Source organism: Vulpes vulpes, chromosome 14 (genome assembly GCF_048418805.1).
Source record: "Vulpes vulpes isolate BD-2025 chromosome 14, VulVul3, whole genome shotgun sequence".
NCBI classification, from domain to species: Eukaryota; Metazoa; Chordata; class Mammalia; order Carnivora; family Canidae; genus Vulpes; species Vulpes vulpes.
Window position 1 is genome coordinate 9,852,678 of NC_132793.1, and position 16,937 is coordinate 9,869,614.

A 16,937-nucleotide genomic window follows, 5' to 3' on the forward strand; every position below is an offset into this window, starting at 1 on the left:
GAGAAGCAGGCTCCATGCAGGGAGCCTGACGTGGGACTTGATCTTGGCACTCCAGGATCATGCCCTGGGCCAAAGGCAGGCGCTAAACCTGCTGAGCCACTCAGGGATCCCCCAAAAATAAAATTAAAAAAAAAAAAACAGTCATTTGTGAAGTTGGACTTTTTTTTTAATGTTCCCTCTTCACTTGCATTTTTTTCATTTGCATTTTTTTTAAAAGATTTTATTTACTTCTTTATTTACACCCAGAGAGAGAGAGCACAAGCAGGGGGAGTAGCAGATGGAGGGTGAGAGAGAAGCAGGCTCCCTGCTGAACAAGGAACCTGATGGGGCCCTTGATCCGGGGACCCTGGGATCATGACCTGAGCTGAAGGCAGACACTTAACTGACTGAGCCACCCAGGCTCAGTCAAATGCAAATGCCCTCATTTGCATTTTCTAAAGTGTATATGTGAATTGTAAGTTTATGCCCTGTGTCCATTTTTGCTGTTGATGAGTTCATTTAAGAAATGATTTCTAAGAACGGTCACGCAGCCTAGGAGGTCCTCTTCCTGGAAGGAAGAGAGTGGAGAACAAGCTGGGATCTTGAAGTTGGGAGAAAAGATTTCAAGTTTGTGATTGGTGGGAAGAGAGAGCGCAGTGATTCCAATGAGCTGGTGGCATTACCCGCCAAGCCCTTCAGTAGGTTTTGGAGTGAATCTGAGAAGCTGGATGTTTACTATTTCCTAGTTGGCCTCAGTTTCCCCTGCTGCTCAGTGAGTAGTCACCTGACTGCATTCTCATCCTGATGCAAGCACGAAGCTCTTTGCAAGCCATTTCCTTCTGGTGCTCCACCCAGGAAACGGCCATCGTTAGGAATCTTAATTCTGTGAGATTTCACCTCTCTCTTCTCCTTATAGTCTAACTCCCGTGTTTTGGTTACTCTGCTGTTACCACTTGGAAGTTTAAAAAGAAATGAAAAAGCTTGCCAGGCGGTGCTTAGGGTCCAGCTGCGTTGGCTGGCCTCAGTGTGTAGAGGATGCAGTTACCATGGCAACCTTGCAGTGTGGGCTGAGGAGTCATGGGGTGGGATGGGGGAAGAATGGGGGAGGGATGGGGAGGGGTGGGGAGGGATGTGGAGGGATGGGGCAGGAGGGGGGAGGGATGTGAAGGGCTGGGGGCAAGATGGGGGAGGGATGGGGAGGGGCGGGAGAGGGATGCGGAGGGCTGGGGAGGCCGGGGGTTTGGCAGAGCAGGTGTTAGGACAGAGCCCGGTTCTTCGCAGACTCTCCAGTTTGTTGTGCCTCCCCCGACCCCAGTCTGTAGGCTCAGTCTGTGGCCCTGCAGGCCGTTGCGCATGTGCACTGCACTGCACGAGTTTGCTGGACCCCAGCTGGTCTAGACCCTGTTTGACCGGACTCGTCCTGTGGTCACGTGCTTGAATGTCGTGGCCCCGTGTCTAACTGCTAAAAGCTCAGTCTTGGGGGTAGCATCTGTCCTGTCGTGGACTGGGAACAGAGGCGTCAGAGTGGGCACTGACCCCAGGACCACGCTCTCGTGGAGAGGTGGGGAGAACTCTGTGTGCTACCGATCGCTGCAGTCTGACCTGGAGAAAGCAGCTGGCCAGGTGGAGAGGATTCTGCGCTCTGTCCCCTGCCAGGATGAGAGGGGGGCAGGGGGCAGAGGGGGGGTGTGGGGAGGCTCAGGTCAGGAGGTCTTGAAGTGGGGGGATTGGGCTGAGTGGGGAACAGGATGAGCGGGAACCTGCCCCTGGATAAAGGGCGTGCCCATGCTTGACACCTGCTGGTAATACCGTGGGGAACACGGACTCAGTGTCACCAGATTTCCCAATTTTCTAGGAGAAGCCAAGATTCCCAGGTTCCTGTATTTAAAAGTTGGCAATGACCTCAGAACCTTTAAAGCCCAGTAGAGACCAAACCAGCACGCGCGTGTGGTTTCTCTCTGGGTGACCGTGGCCGGCGTTTGGATCTTGTGGAGGTGGCCTTGGCCTTGAGCACAGGCAGGCCTGGGGAGAAGGGCCACTCCCATTTCAGCCTCAGGGTTGGCCGGTGCCAGTGGAGGCCCTCGTTGTTAGGAACCCTCTTGAACCCGGGACGTCGGTGACGGAGACCGACCACATCTGTGCAGCAGCGAGTGCAGTGGCCGCGTGGCCGCCCCTGGTCTGGCCACGTGCTGTGGCCGCAGGCCTGCGTTCACGGGGCTGCCATCTGCCGAGGAGCCAGCCAGGGAGCCCGCCCCGGCCTGCCATCTGCTGAGCCTTCCTGGAAGGGAACCGCATTATGTGCATTAAGCTTGGAGGGGGGACTTCAGTGTCTCCTCCCGGGGCTCTGTGGGGGACACACGGTCCCTTGCTTCCCCTGGGCTTGGGCTCTGACCAGCTCTGTGGGAAGCTCTTGGAGGCTTTGTATCTCCTCGGGGGGAGGAGAGGTGAGGTGTTTGCTGTCCCCGCACAGACCAGATGGCTTGTGTTCCTCGGAGCCTCCCTGAGGGCTCCACCGGGCGGGGGTGGGGGGCTTCAAGCTCCTGCTCAGGCGTCCTCAACCCCGGGACTGCTTCTCTGCCCACCCAGTACCACCGGGCAGTCTTCTCCAGCTCCTTCCCAGTCTGTTCCTCTGCCTGATTGTCGCCATGGCGCCTTCCATTCCGTGATGACCTCCTCCTTGTCTCCTCCCTTCACTGTCTGTCTTCCCCACTGCGTTGAGCGTTTGTGTGGCATATGCTGAAAAGGGGAGACAAAGGTAAATTTGTAATAGGGTTACCAGGTTCACCCCAAAACAGATGGCTCCCCATCTATATACTGCTGCCCACTCCTGTGAGTTACGACAGGGCCCGTGTCTCCGATGTTATCAACCTGTGGGATTTTTGTTGTTGTCCTAGGGATAAAAGTGGCTTATTTCGCATTTCTTTGATTATTCACGAAGTTGAGCATCTTTTCTGACGTTAATTGGCCTTTTGGGTTTCTGTTATAAGTCATCGATTTTTAGAAAGATTGATAATGGGGGGAGGGCAGAGGGGGTGGGGGAGTTCCAGGAAAGGGTTGTCGTCGGACAGGCATCCTGCAGGTATTCTAGACTTAGACACAGAATCCGAACGGAGTCACGCTCAGCGGGAAGAACAAGGCTCGAGTGAGAAGAGCGTGTTTGGACGTTTCCACAATAGCTTATGAAGACTGGAATGTTCTGAGCGCCTCTGGAAGCCTCTGAGGGCAGCGGCATGAGGGCCGGACCTCCGCCCCCCTCGCGCCCCCCCAGCTGTCAGGCTGCCGGACCCGTCGGCCAGCCCCGAGCAGCGGACCCCTCGGCGGCCCCGAAGGCGCCCGTACCCTCGCTGTGCCTCCCGAGCGCTTGGAACCGTGGTGAAGGTGTAGGGAGGACGGGGGACTGGGTATGCTAGTTCGGGCGGAGGTTGGATCCGGATGGCTGCCTGCGGCTGGTGCTCCAGTGCGGGTGGCCGCGGTGGCCGCGGTGGCCGCGGCGGCCCGGGGACCCTCATCCACATTAACGTTTCTCCGCGTTGTGTTTAGGTACCGTTGTGGGTGTTGTTCTCTACAGCGGCAGAGAACTCCGGAGCGTCATGAATACCTCAAACCCCCGAAGTAAGGTGTGTACGCGGTCGTAGGACGCATTTCCTCGTCAGAACTTTCTGACCTGACGTCCCCTGACGCTTGGTGTTGGCGGGTGAGGAGCGGGATTAAAGACAGGAACACCTAACCGTGTTCCTTCCTCTATCTAAGCCTGCTGTCTTCTCACGTGGGTGTGCGCTGTATCCACACGCATCCACATAACTGCACACGCATCCGTGCACCACATGTGTGTGTATTCTTATGGATGTATGCGTGTTCATAACGTTTTTAAAGATTTTTAAGTTACACACTTGAGTACTGACTGTGCGCCATGTGTTGTGCTGCATCCTTCACATGCACCCATTTAGTCCTCCCCCCACCCGCCTGTGAGCCCAGGTGCTTCCATAGGCTCGTCTGAGCCGGGCAGTGGCCTTGAGAAGCACTGGGTCCAGGCTTCCTGCAGGGTGAGGAAGGGGCAGGCTCAGACCCAACCCCCGAACCCTCCAACCACCCCCCCGGCCTTTTGTCCCCTTCCCCCAAGACTGGCTGTGGCATGGCAAACGGGATTGGCTCTGCTATCTGCTTGGAGGGCCCGTTATCACTCATTTCATGTCATGACCTGACCCTCCCAGCCCTACCCCTCCTCCAGTTTTTTTTTTTTTTTTAAAGATTTTTATTTATTCATGAGAGACACAGAGAGAGGCAGAGGGAGGCAGGCTCTTCGCAGGGAGCCTGATGTGGGACTCGATCCCCGGACCCGGGATCATGACCTGAGCTGAAGGCAGACGCTCAACTGCTGAGCCACCCAGATGTCCCACCCCTCCTCCAATTTTTAAGACTTAGCCAGAAATTGTAGAATGATCTCCTTTGTCAACATCATGACCAGACACTATGTTTCCCAACTTCTGGTCATTGCCACCCATTGTCAACGACCATCGTTACAACTAGAATGCCATTTATTCCGTGTTTTAGCCTTATCCTAGACCACGTTTCTGTGAAGTTATGGCTTTGGTGTGCTGGTTATGTGTTTTTGCATCCACATTAAAATAAATTTGTAATTATTAAAATCATCGTGTTCATTAATGCAGCCTGTAAACATCAGGTACCACCAGTGTACATGCCTTGAACTGTCAGGAAGCGCTGAATCAGTGCGTGGTGCAGTTCCGAGAGTGTGAGACTGAGCTGTTTTACAGGCTGCAGCAAAAGATGGTAGAGGTCCCACCGTGCTGAGCACCACCAAATGCAGTAGTAACCTGCTTATGTGTTTCCAAGTCTAAGTCTTCTTCTTCTTTTTTTTTTTTTTTAAGTCTAAGTCTTCTTAACTGTTAAATTAAAAAATTGAAATCAGAATTCTTTGAGGTCTGTTGGATGTCTGTTAGGAACCCTGGCCCTTGGAGCCCAGTGCTCTCAACCAAAGATACAGGGGTTGCTGGGTCCCACTGTCTCACCGGGGGGGGGGGGGGGGGGGGGGGGCAGGTGTTCTTGAGTGAAGGACCGGTTCTCCAGGTGGGCTCTGGGTTGCACCAGCTAACCACAGGCTCCCTTTGTGCATCGTCCCACAGATTGGCCTGTTTGACCTGGAGGTGAACTGCCTCACAAAGATCCTCTTTGGTGCTTTGGTGGTGGTGTCACTGGTCATGGTTGCCCTTCAGCACTTTGCTGGTCGTTGGTACCTACAGATCATCCGCTTCCTCCTCTTGTTTTCCAACATCATTCCCATCAGGTAAGCGGAGAATGAGCCATGACATTTTCTTCTCTTTACTCTTGGTATCTTTGAAGAATGCTGACGGGGGACAGTCAGGATGTGAACCACACTCTGTGGTTCTAGCAGCAGAAGTGCACTTCCCCTCTGCACCAACCTTCCATGAATTAGTCTTTGCCCAAAAGATCTTGCCTTGCCGACTCAATGCTAGGATGTCATGTAGAGTCCATCTTACCTACCAGCTCAGGAGGTTGGTGGTGGCGCTGGGAGTGCTGTTGTGGAGAGAGACCCTGGGCTCAGTGGGAAATACTGTGATTGATGAGCAGTGGTGGCACATGCAGTTGTTTGCATGCCTCCCTTGGAGGCTGAATAAATGCTCTTATAAAACGATGTAAATAATAGATTGTCTTAGTTGGAAAAACCAAAGATTCACAATGGCAGAAGAATAGGGTCAAAATCACTTCTAATCTCACAACTAAGTGATAAGTGCTTAATTTGCTACATATTTTTTCTAGCCTGCTTTCTGTTTTAAAGGGGGATTCTTTTAACTCTACATAGAATCTCTTTTTTTTCTTTAAAGATTTTATGTATTTATTCGTGAGAGACACACACAGAGAGAGAGGCAGAGACACAGGGAGAGGGAGAGACAGGCTCCTTGCAGGGAGCCCAATGCGGGACTCGATTCTGGGACCCTAGGGTCAGGCACTGGGCCAAACGCAGACACTCATCTGCCGAGCCACCCAGGCGTCGGTACCTTTTTTCTTTTTTCTTTTATTTTTTTTAAACAGAGTAATGTGTCGCAAATAACTTTGCACATCACATATACTGGCACCCCAATATATTTTAGAACTGTTCTATTGTATATTCTAGGTTTAACTATTTAGCTTTATATTGTTGGGAATGTTTTTCCTACTTTTCCTCATTATTGATGTTTAGTAAGTCATTATTAAAATAAATCACATTTTTTCTCTGAAACTTCTAGTACTTATAATCTCTATCTTAAACTCGATATATTGCATTATAATTCGTCTTGCTCTTTTGCATATTTATATCAGCCCAGCTAGAATTCATGTTTTCCTGAGGATAGGGATTGTAGTTTTGATACCATGGCGTCCCTAGAACAAGGCCGCTCCCCCTACTTATGCTCTCTCCCTGACAAATAAAATCTTAGAAAAAAAAAAAATAAGACTAAGGCAACTATTTTTTCAGTATTTTTTATTTAAAAAATATTTTCTTTATTTATTTGAAAGAGAGAGAGAGAGAGCACACATATAGAAGGAGAAAGGGAGAAGCAGACTCCCCGCTGAGCAGGGAGCCCACATGGGACTCGATCCCATGACCCTGAGATCATGACCTGAGCCGACTGGCTTCACCAACTGAGCCACCCAGGCGCCTGCCTTTTCAGTATTTTAAAGGCATTTTAAATTTTCATTGTTCTATTTTAATCCAAAACAGAATAGCTTTGTAACAGTGATGATTTGTTCAGTGAGATATCCGGTAGTGCCGCTGACTCTTGTTACATCTGTGGATCCGGCCACAGGGGTGTGTTTCTACAGGGAGGGATTCCAAATGTTATGGCACAGATGATGTGTCATAGAGTCCTCGCTGTCTTCAAGTAGTCACAAGGAACCTCACAGATATCCCGTTAACCTGTTGGCTCTGGTTTTCTGACTAGCCTGCGTGTGAACCTGGACATGGGCAAGATTGTGTACAGCTGGGTGATTCGGAGGGACTCGAAAATCCCCGGGACTGTGGTTCGTTCTAGCACCATCCCTGAGCAGCTGGGGAGGATTTCTTACTTACTCACGGACAAGACAGGTGAGCTGTTTCCTGAGCCTTCACAGGCTTCACGGTGAGAGCAAGGGCTTGGATTCTCTTTCTGGAGAGGTTTGAGATGGATGCTTGCTGCTGTTTTATTTTCTTCACCTTTTTCATCTCCTGTCCATGTTTGTGTCTGCTCAAAGTTCAGATTCCCTTAGGATGGAATCTAGGATAGATCATGGGCCACTGTCTCAGCCAATGGAATGAGTCAGGCCCCCTGACTGACCCTTCTCTGGACCATCCCAGGGAACGAGGGTGGTCATTTTCCCAAGGAAACCCAGGAGGGCACTTTCAAAAGAAAAGGAATTCAGATCTGGGCCCATCAAATACTATAGACATCTCCCCAGCAGGGGCAGTGCTGAAACCAGTGCAGCAGACAGAGAGTGGGAAACTCTCAGAAAGTGTCAGCCGTCCTTCGTGTGAATAGAAGCCCCAGGATGTTGACACAGTTACTCATCTGTCTTGTGTTTCAGGAACTCTTACCCAGAATGAGATGGTTTTCAAACGGCTCCATCTAGGCACCGTGGCTTATGGCCTCGACTCAATGGATGAAGTTCAGAGCCACATATTCAGTATTTATACCCAGGTAAAACCTTCTGTTTCGATACCTGAAACAATTCTCTTGCATTTATTAGCACCTGTATTGAGATTTTATTCATAATACCATACAATTCACCCATTTAAAGGGTACAGTTCAGTGGTCTTTGCTGTATTCACAGAGTTGTGTAACTATCACCACAATTTGTCTCCATCACCTGAAAAAGAAACCCCATCCCCGTTAGCCATCATTCCCTATTCCTTCCCAACCACCTCTCTTTTTAACCATCAAGCCTTTATGTTTTGAGTGAAATTTCAGTTATATCCCCTCCCCCAATTCTCTCTCATTCCCACAGTTACCCTGCTCTACTGAATGCTTTATGGATACTAGGAAAAACCTTAGAGAAACTTGTTTGGCCAATAACTGGTGCCAGAAATAGCACTGTGAGCCTACTGGTTAGTTTTACTGGCTTGGCTTGATTAGGAGCCAAAGCAACATGAATGAGTGATCCGCTCATGAAAATGTCACAATCAGCTTCGGTTTCTGGTGTGTATTCAACTCTGTGATCACGTGAAAGGGATTAACGTATCAGAGATGGCCTACGACTTCTCTGCTCCCACATTTGTTTCCACAAGGCTTTTCAAAATCAATCCTTTTTCAGAGAAAGGTATTAACTGGAAAGTGCCCTAATATTCCTGAAAAGTTCTATCAGTGGGTCCCTACCTCAGCTAATCAGAATTGCTAGTGATGTTTTAAGAACAAAATGGAACAAAAACAAAAGGAAGGATGATGACTTGGGGCTCATAGCTGAGGGGTTCTGAATCACGAAGATTAGGGGAGAGCTGGGCCTCTGTGTTTTAAAAGTAAGATGAAACCTGAACAAATGCCTTGGTGTTTCTAAAACACGTCAGGCCCGACGGATTGCTTATACCAGCTACAGGTTATGGCACTTGTCTGGAGATGAGAATAAAGAGGCCATGTTTTGCTTAGATTGGTCAAAACACATGATGATTTTATTGCCAGAGGCCAGTTAGAAATGCAAAGGAAGTATTTCCCTATAGGGCATAAAGGTGGAACCCCTGAATACTTCATGCCACAGTTACATTGGACATTTCATTTTCTGGAACATTCACTGACAGGCATGTCCAGATTTCTGGGGTTATCTCCTGCAAATGGCAGAGCAGGGGATACAATTTGGAAGTTGGAGTGAATTTTAAATGGAGGACAGTTCATTTGATCCATGTACTGTCATCCTCTAATGCCTCCCAGTGTGGGCATTTGTGGCTTGTCTCCAAATGGATCCATGGACCATTTTCAAAGATATACTTTAGGACTCTTAAAAATTCACGAGGACTTAGTTGGACAGGAAGGAAAAACCACATCCAGCCCCCTGTCCCTCTCGGACCTGTCTTCCTCTGGGGTCCTGGGACCTCCACAGCTCGGTACCGGCCCCTGTGTATCACTCTCTGGGTGGTCCCCTCCTCCCCCAGCTTCCATCGCCCTGCAGGTATACCAGTGGCTCCCATCTCTGTCTGTGGCCCCAATCTGGAGCTTTAACCCCAAAGGCACCTGCATGCTTGGCATGGCTGCATATGGATCATAAGGACAGTATACCTACAGTCCCGACTTTCTTCCCTCATCCACTACATCTGCTTCTCTTCCAGAGGTTCTTGTCTTTGTAAGTGCCACCCCCATCTGCCCTACTGCTCCCTCCAAAGATTTGAGAGATGCCCCTTCCTTCCCCATCCCCACCCGCCTTTGGTCCCAGGCCCTTTGTGATATCTGCTCCCACCTGCTCATGTGTTTGGCCTTATGTGTTCATCCCTTCTCACTCGCTAGGCCAAAACTACACTCTCTGTTGCTTGGCTGTGTACAGGACCACCGCCCTCCTGCCCCACACAGTTTCCCTGCTTTTTCTCTTGCTTCCCTCCTGGGAGCACAGAGTCCCCCTTGTACTGTTAACTCTGTCTTGGGGCTGAGACTTTCATGTGGTCCAGGCATGACTGCATCCCCACTCCGTCCCTCCTGCCGTCACCCTCTCCTCGGCTCAGTCCTTCAGCACTTTGGGTAGGGTGAGCTGCCTTGTTTCTGTGTCTCGGAACAGACTCTGCCCTCTGAACCATTGATCCCAAATGCCTTCTGGGTGCCACCTGAGGGGCTCCATTGTGTGAGCTGTCATGCTTACCCGTGCCTGGCTGAACAACCCCCTCTCTCCAGCCCTCTCCTCAGCACTGCTGGCCGGCTGATGATTATACCAGCTTCATAGTCGTGTGTGCCCGCCCCACCCCGGCGGACACACCCTTGCCCATTTTGGTGGTGTTTTAAGAGCTTGTGGTATTTACAGAAACCATCCCTTCTCAGAATATTTGCATAGTTCAGCTTTTATGGTCCATTTTTGCTTTAGCACAGATAACACTCTTTGTAAAGTGTTAAAAGTCAGAAAATGACATTTCTTACCCACGAACGCTACCCTATTCTCCCCTCCTTAGCGGAAGCTCATAAATTCATTTGCCCATCCTGGCCTTGGATTTAAAATAGCTGAGTGTTACAGGGTTAGGTCATCTCGAGGCTGGTGTGAGCTCAGAATTACAGTACCCGCCCACCCTAGCCAGGTGTGTGCATTCTTCTCTCACGACGTCTAAAAGCACATGAATACTTTCATGATGAGGCTTATGAAGGCTTTCCCAGGTTTTTAAAACAGCTTTACGGAGGTGTAGTTTACCTACCATAAAATTCAGCTATGTTAAGTATCCAAGTCAATAATTTTTTTTTTAAGTAAATTTACAGAGTTGTGGAACCATTACCACAACCCCAAAAAGATTCGTCAGAGCTCGTTACAGTCATTCACTGGACTTCAGAGTTTCATGATGAGATTTGATGCTGGTGTTTGATGAAGTCCACTATTTGGAACTCCTGGGTCAGATCACTTGGGACAATCAGAGTCTCTAGACCTATAGTGCTAACAGGTGAGCCAGGTGATTCCAAAGTACAGCATTTGAGAACAGCTACTATGAATCTGAGGTTTGCCCTGTTTTTCAGAACACCAGCATCTAAATCTGTGGACCCCAAAACAGAGATTGCAAGATGACCCATTGGAGTGCTGGAAGAAAAGATGAGAGCATCTGTTTGCTCTGCATTTTTGTCTTCAAAATTAAAAGCAAAATTTAAATCTTAACTATTGATAGCTTTGAGATCAACCCCGGGACCCCCCACTCCATATGTCAGATGAGCATCTGTCGGGTCTGGTCCTTGGGGAGTCCTGTGGAAGGACTTATAGGAGTCAGAAATCTGCGGTGGTTTATTTTCAGGACACTGAAATGTAGTTTGCAGGTGACAAGTGTCCACATGACCGGTTTAAGGGGTGTCATTGAACTAAACCTCATAAAGAGGTGGCTTTCAAATGTTTCTGCAGGAAGACTCCAGATTATTAGTATAAACCTGAATAAACTGTAAGAAAATATCTAATGCATTTTGAGAAAAAAAACCACGATGGGCTAAGGAGATAGGATGACTTTTCCTTTGGCTTATTTATTTATTAGTACCTTAAAAAAATTGAGACATAGGGACATCTGGGTATAGTTGGTTAAGCATCCAATTCTTGGTTTTGGCTTGGGTTGTGATCTTGGGGTTGTGAGATCGAGTCCACATTGAGTCCTGCATGGGGCTCTACACTCAGAGCAGAGTCTGCTAAAGTTTCCCTCTCCCTCTGTCCCTCCCTCTCACATGCCTGTTCTCTCTCAAATAAATAAATCTTTTTTTTTCAAATAAATAAATCTTAAAAATTTAAAAATTGAGATGTAATCCCCAAGGACAATATTTACCCATTTAAATTGTACAATTCAGTGTTTTTTAGTATATTCTCAACACTGTGCAAACATTGCCACTGATTTCTGAACATTTTAATCACCCCAGAAAGAAACCCCATATCTCTTAGACTCCCACCTCTGTTCCTTATTCTCAGCCCGTCATAACCATCAGTCTACTCTCTGTGTCTGTAGGTTTGTTTGCTTTTTTGGACCTTTCATATAAATGGAATCCTACGATGCCTATTTCTTTTTCTAAAGGTTTTATTTACTTATGAGAGACACACAGAGTGAGGCAGAGACACAGGCGGAGGGAGAAGCAGGCTCCATGCGGGGAGCCCAACGTGGGGCTTGATCCTGGGTCTCCAGGGTCATGCCCTGGGCTGAAGGCGGCGCTAAACCACTGAGCCACCCGGGCTGCCCTGTACCTGGTTTATCTCGACAGCTTCACACAGTCTTGAGCTTCTTCCAGGTGGAAACATGCACCTGCGCTTCATTCCCCTTTATGATGGAATGACGCATATGACCATTTGAAGTGTAATTTTGAGTCTATAAATGCTCAGTGCCCCTTACCCTAAATGTATTACTAGCTAACTCTGTGAAAAATGCAGTTTTTCATTTTTATCCTAACATTTCTAGAATTCGTCTTTTGTTTTATAAAGCACAAATATGTTTACAAAGTTAAATATACATAGGGAGGGTACTCAAGAATTTTCTTTCCCAGGTGTATTATGTGATCAAAATGTTTTGAGACGAGTGTTTTGAGACACTGTATCTGTATTTATATCTATATTCCTGGGCCTTACTGCACTCTTTAGCTTTAGGGGAAATATATATATATATATCTTAAAGTCTTTATTGATTTCTGAGAAGCGTTTCCAGTTAAGAACCACTGTTAGAATGTCTTTTCAGACTTTTTTCCACTCATGTCAATGATGACAATCATTTTTAATGGTTTTATTTTTTACTTTTTGAAAGGTTTTATTTGAGAGAGAGAGAGAGAGAGAGAGCATGAGCAGGGGGAGGGTCAGAGGGGGAAGCAGGCTCCCCACTGTGCTGGGAGCTCCACTCAAAGGCTCGAACCCAGGACCCTGACTAAGATCATGACCTGAGCCGAAGGCACACGCTTCACCTACTGAGCCACCCAGGCACCCCTCAATGGTTTTATAACAGGGCCAGGGCTAGGGTAAGGAGGCAGAGCTATGCGCCCAGGGAGCAAAACTTAATGAGATGCCAAAAAAAAAAAAAAAACAAAGAAACAAACCTCCCACAACAACCCAAAATATAGTGATCGAGATAAATCATATTGTAATGCAATGTTTAACAAAATTCAGTGTAGAACCCCATGATGAACACAGCTGTGAGATTTGAGATCGACAGGATCCAGCTCTGCATTAGCATAGCAGAGTGTCACCTCCCTGACCCTAGTCCTGGCCCTGGTTTTATGGTGTCAGTGGCTTTATACCCTAGTTCTCAGCCTTGACATCACGACACATTGGGCTGGATCATTGTGTGTTGTGTGGGCCATGCTATGCCTTGTAGAGTGTTGAGTAGCATCTTTGCCCTCTACCATCTGGATGACTTTTTTTTTTTTTTTTTAAGATTTATTTATTCGTGATAGAGAAAGAGAGAGGCAGAGACACAGGAGGAGGGAGAAGCAGGCTCCATGCTGGGAGCCTGACGTGGGACTCGATCCTGGGACTCCAGGATTGCGCCCTGGGCCAAAGGCAGGCATTAAACCACTGAGCCACCCAGGGATCCCCTGGATGACTCTTTTTTTAAAGATTTTATTTATATGTTCATGAGAAAGACAGAGAGGGGAAGAGACATAGGCAGAGGGAGAAGCAGGCTCTCCATGCAGGACCTGATGCGGGACTCGATCCCAGGACCCCAGGATCACAACCTGAGCCAGAGGCAGATGCTCAACCACTGAGCCACTCAGGCGTCCCCCATCTGGATGTCTCTAGTGGCCCCTCGACAACCAAAAATATCTCTGGACACTGCCTGATGGGGGGCAGAAGTGCCCAAGTTGAGAACCCCGGTGTTATATGGGGTTCAATTTCAAGAAATTGAAATTTGTTGCCTTTGTCATGCTGGAAGATGCCTGTTAAGTAGTGAACACTGTGTTTATTCAGTCACCACACGTTCTGTAACTCAGTTGACTCATTCGGAAGTACTGGCTCTGAGCCCGTCTCTGTGGGGGTGGCCCTTTGAGGTTAATGAGCTATCAGCTTTGAGCGTTATTTGGAGGAGCAAAGTGGGGCTATTGGAACAGGAATTCTTCCCCTTTGACATAAATGTATTTTTACCAGTTCCCACCCATTCACAGTATCCATTCTTATGAACACTCCTAAAGTGGTGATGTCTCAATTGCGTTTAGAAAGAAAATGGGTGTTTGTGGTGAATCAGCATTTCCTTTTTGTATTAATCTTTCGTCTAATTCAGACTGGAGTTCTTGTTGGGAAGTGCCCCTGCCGTGGATCGCTAGTGAGAAGTGGAGGCCTCGCGTTCATTGTCACCTGTGTGTCTCGTGTTGGCTGGGATGTGTAGAATGGCCCTGGAGCGTTCTGTGGTGTGAGGTAGCCCCCCAAGGGCCCAAGTCAGGGGCCTGTGTACGTGGAGGCCTTAATTTCTCCTTCCAGCTTCTGACCTCATGCGGAGCTCTCCACAAGAGGACCGGTGGTTTCTCCCCGGGGCAGAAAGAGTTGTAACCTGCCCCTGTGGATACCACATCTGTTTTTGTTTTCCCCTGGTATTTTTTAAGTAAGGAGAAATGTGCGTAGGTTAAAGGCCTATGTGGAGGAGGCTGCAGATAAACACTGTATGATGTGAAACTCTTCCATATGGGGAATGTGAGGATGTTTGAAGACTGGGCCCGCATACGGATGCTGGCGGAGCCCCTGGTAATTACCAGCACCTTCATGGTGGAGGTGGATTGCCATTTGGTGTGTGGATGAACCTCTCCTTTGAGAATGAAAAGACAGTTTCAGAATCCACGATTTGAATTCCTCCTCCCTGGAATGTCTTTGGTTGGAAAGAGGGACAAGCATTAATGTCAGAGAGAAATAAATGGGCGTGGAGATGTTACACCTGTGGCCCATGATGTTGGTTGGGGCCCTTCACCCCCATCTCCTCTGATTTGTTGGCAGCTGGCTCCCTGGTCTGGAAGCCAGGTCTTTGTAGAAAATCTGGCCTGCTGTGTTTCTCTCTTTGCATTGCTCTTGCCTGGTTTCACCTGGAGGACAAAGCCCCAAGGCTCCATGTCATCCCACATTTGAAATACTAGGGGAAGTGGACACGAAATCCAATTGCTTGTACAACCCCGATGTGTATGAGGGACCCCCCCCCCCCGCCCCCCGCTTGTCCTTCAGACCCACTGCTACTAAAACTTGCCGGTCACGGCAATAGCATTCGTCCTCAGAGGTCTGGTTACTCCCCTTAATGTCAAATAATAATTTGCTCCAGGTGCCAAGGAATGTGGGCAAAATGAAGACACGTGGCTGCGGCTAGAACATAAATTGCAGAGCTTAGAGAGAACGTTCTGGACTTAGTCTTTCCAGCGGAGAGAACCTTTCTGCAAATCTCCAGTCCTTGTTACAATTTTAGAGTTAAATTCTTCATAATTAAAAGCACTTGGCAAATAATGATTCATTTAAACTGTAGTTCTGATTCATTACTCTAATTACCGTAACCACGCAGTGCCCTTTGGCCTGGAAGTGAAACTCGTGTCCTCTTGACACCAGGGGTTAACAGAGCAGGAAGCCAGAGCAGTATGTGTGCCTGCATGACCAGAATAATTTAGTAATTGTCTAATTACCTGGGGAGTCTAATGCCACTGCTAAAAATAGTATTAAAAAATTAAATGAAAGTCGTATTCTTATTTCGCGTGACCCATCTGTTCTCTGTTTTGGGCAACCATGTGTTCATGGGTATAAAACGCGATTCACTCTGAGGGATTGGATCGGTTCTCTTCTGTTGGATAAAATATGTGTCTAATGGAATGCAGCATCCAGGAAGTCCAGAGACATGTCTAACTTCAGGGACTCAGTTAGCTGTGGGGAAAGACCATCGCAGGGATTCCTTTGGTCCAAATCTGTGATTTAAAACCTGGGAGGATATGTTGGTCAATTTGATATTTGCTTCTTCCTGGAAAAAGAAAAAAAATCATGGGGGAGGATGCCCCAGCATCACCATAAGAATACTGAGTTGTTCATTTGTTCACTTGCTCAGCATATATCTGTGCATGCCGGCCACTGCCCTGGGTACTAGGCTTGCAGTGATGAACAGCACACACGGACAAGTCCTGTTCTCATGGCTTAGCGGGAGAATCCTCAGGTGAACAAGCCTGTTTTTAGACTGAACATGGCATCACACGTTGCAGTGTGGAGCATGACTTCTGATGGGGCAGACAAGGGGTCACCGTGAACTGGGGGGCTCTTGGAGTAGGTAATGTTTGGATTGAGACCTCAGTGAGGAGACAGAGTGAGCCAGCCCTGCTGAGACCTGGGAAATGATGTTCCAGGCAGAGGGCAAGGCAGGTGCAAAGGCCCTGAGGCAGAAGGGAGCTTGGCAGCGTTCAAAGATCAGAAAGGCCGGTGTGGCCAGAGCAGAGAGAGGAGGAGGGAGCTTGCAGAGGTGAGTGGGCTGATCAGGCCAGCTACATGGACCATGGGAGGGCATCTGAGTTTTACTGCATACTGAGTGTAGGACAGCTCCCGCAACAGAGAATTATCCTCCCCAAGTGTCAGTCGTGGCACCTTGAGAAGCCCTGGCTTCATACACCAGCCTCCCTCTGTCAGACGCCCCTGACATCACCCTGAGGAGGACGATTCGCATGTTCAAAGACAGAATTACCCACATTCACTGAATTGTAATGTTTTTCTCTGTTTTGCATTTGGATTTTTTTTTCCAATTGTAAATGATTGGGTCCCTAAAAATTACGTGCCATTTATTGCAGTGTCATTGTAGATGTCTCTAAGTGCTATATTAAAACCCTGGAAAGCAAAGCAACATCTCCACATGGTGGTTCTTCCCCATGTTCTAGACCCTTCTGTGTCTCCGGTCATCTTCCTTGTTCATTTCTCTTTCCTGTTAGCAATCCCAGGACCCGCCTGCTCAGAAGGGCCCCACGCTCACCACCAAAGTCCGGCGGACCATGAGCAGCCGTGTGCACGAGGCTGTGAAGGCCATCGCACTCTGCCACAACGTGACTCCCGTGTACGAGTCCAATGGCGTGACCGACCAGGCCGAGGCCGAGAAGCAGTACGAGGACTCCTGCCGCGTGTACCAGGCGTCTAGCCCAGATGAGGTAAATAAGCCCCAGGCAGAGGCGGCGAGGCACACAGAGACGCCGTGCCCGTTTTCCACGTGCCGGAGGTGGGGTTCCCTAAGGGGGCCACCTGTCAGCGCACCTGAGCCGGGAGGATGCCGTGCTGCTAGGGAAACACCTTTTCAGGTGTATGCAGGACTCGCTTCCCTCTAGAACAAATACTCTTGGGCTTGAGCTATATCCCAA

At 48.6% G+C, this 16,937-nt stretch overlaps 1 protein-coding gene across 3 annotated transcripts in view; it reads left to right on the forward strand.

Annotated features, from left to right (window-relative positions):
- Window positions 1-16,937, forward strand: part of ATP9A (ATPase phospholipid transporting 9A (putative)) — a 130,236-nt gene that overhangs the window by 62,418 nt on the left and 50,881 nt on the right. For all 3 annotated transcript variants that reach the window (XM_072735560.1, XM_026014704.2, XM_072735561.1), the window contains exons 10-14: window positions 3,520-3,596; window positions 5,121-5,281; window positions 6,936-7,078; window positions 7,555-7,667; window positions 16,518-16,730. In XM_072735560.1, the coding sequence (XP_072591661.1) occupies window positions 3,520-3,596; window positions 5,121-5,281; window positions 6,936-7,078; window positions 7,555-7,667; window positions 16,518-16,730 (707 nt within the window). The remainder of the gene's footprint in view (window positions 1-3,519; window positions 3,597-5,120; window positions 5,282-6,935; window positions 7,079-7,554; window positions 7,668-16,517; window positions 16,731-16,937) is intronic.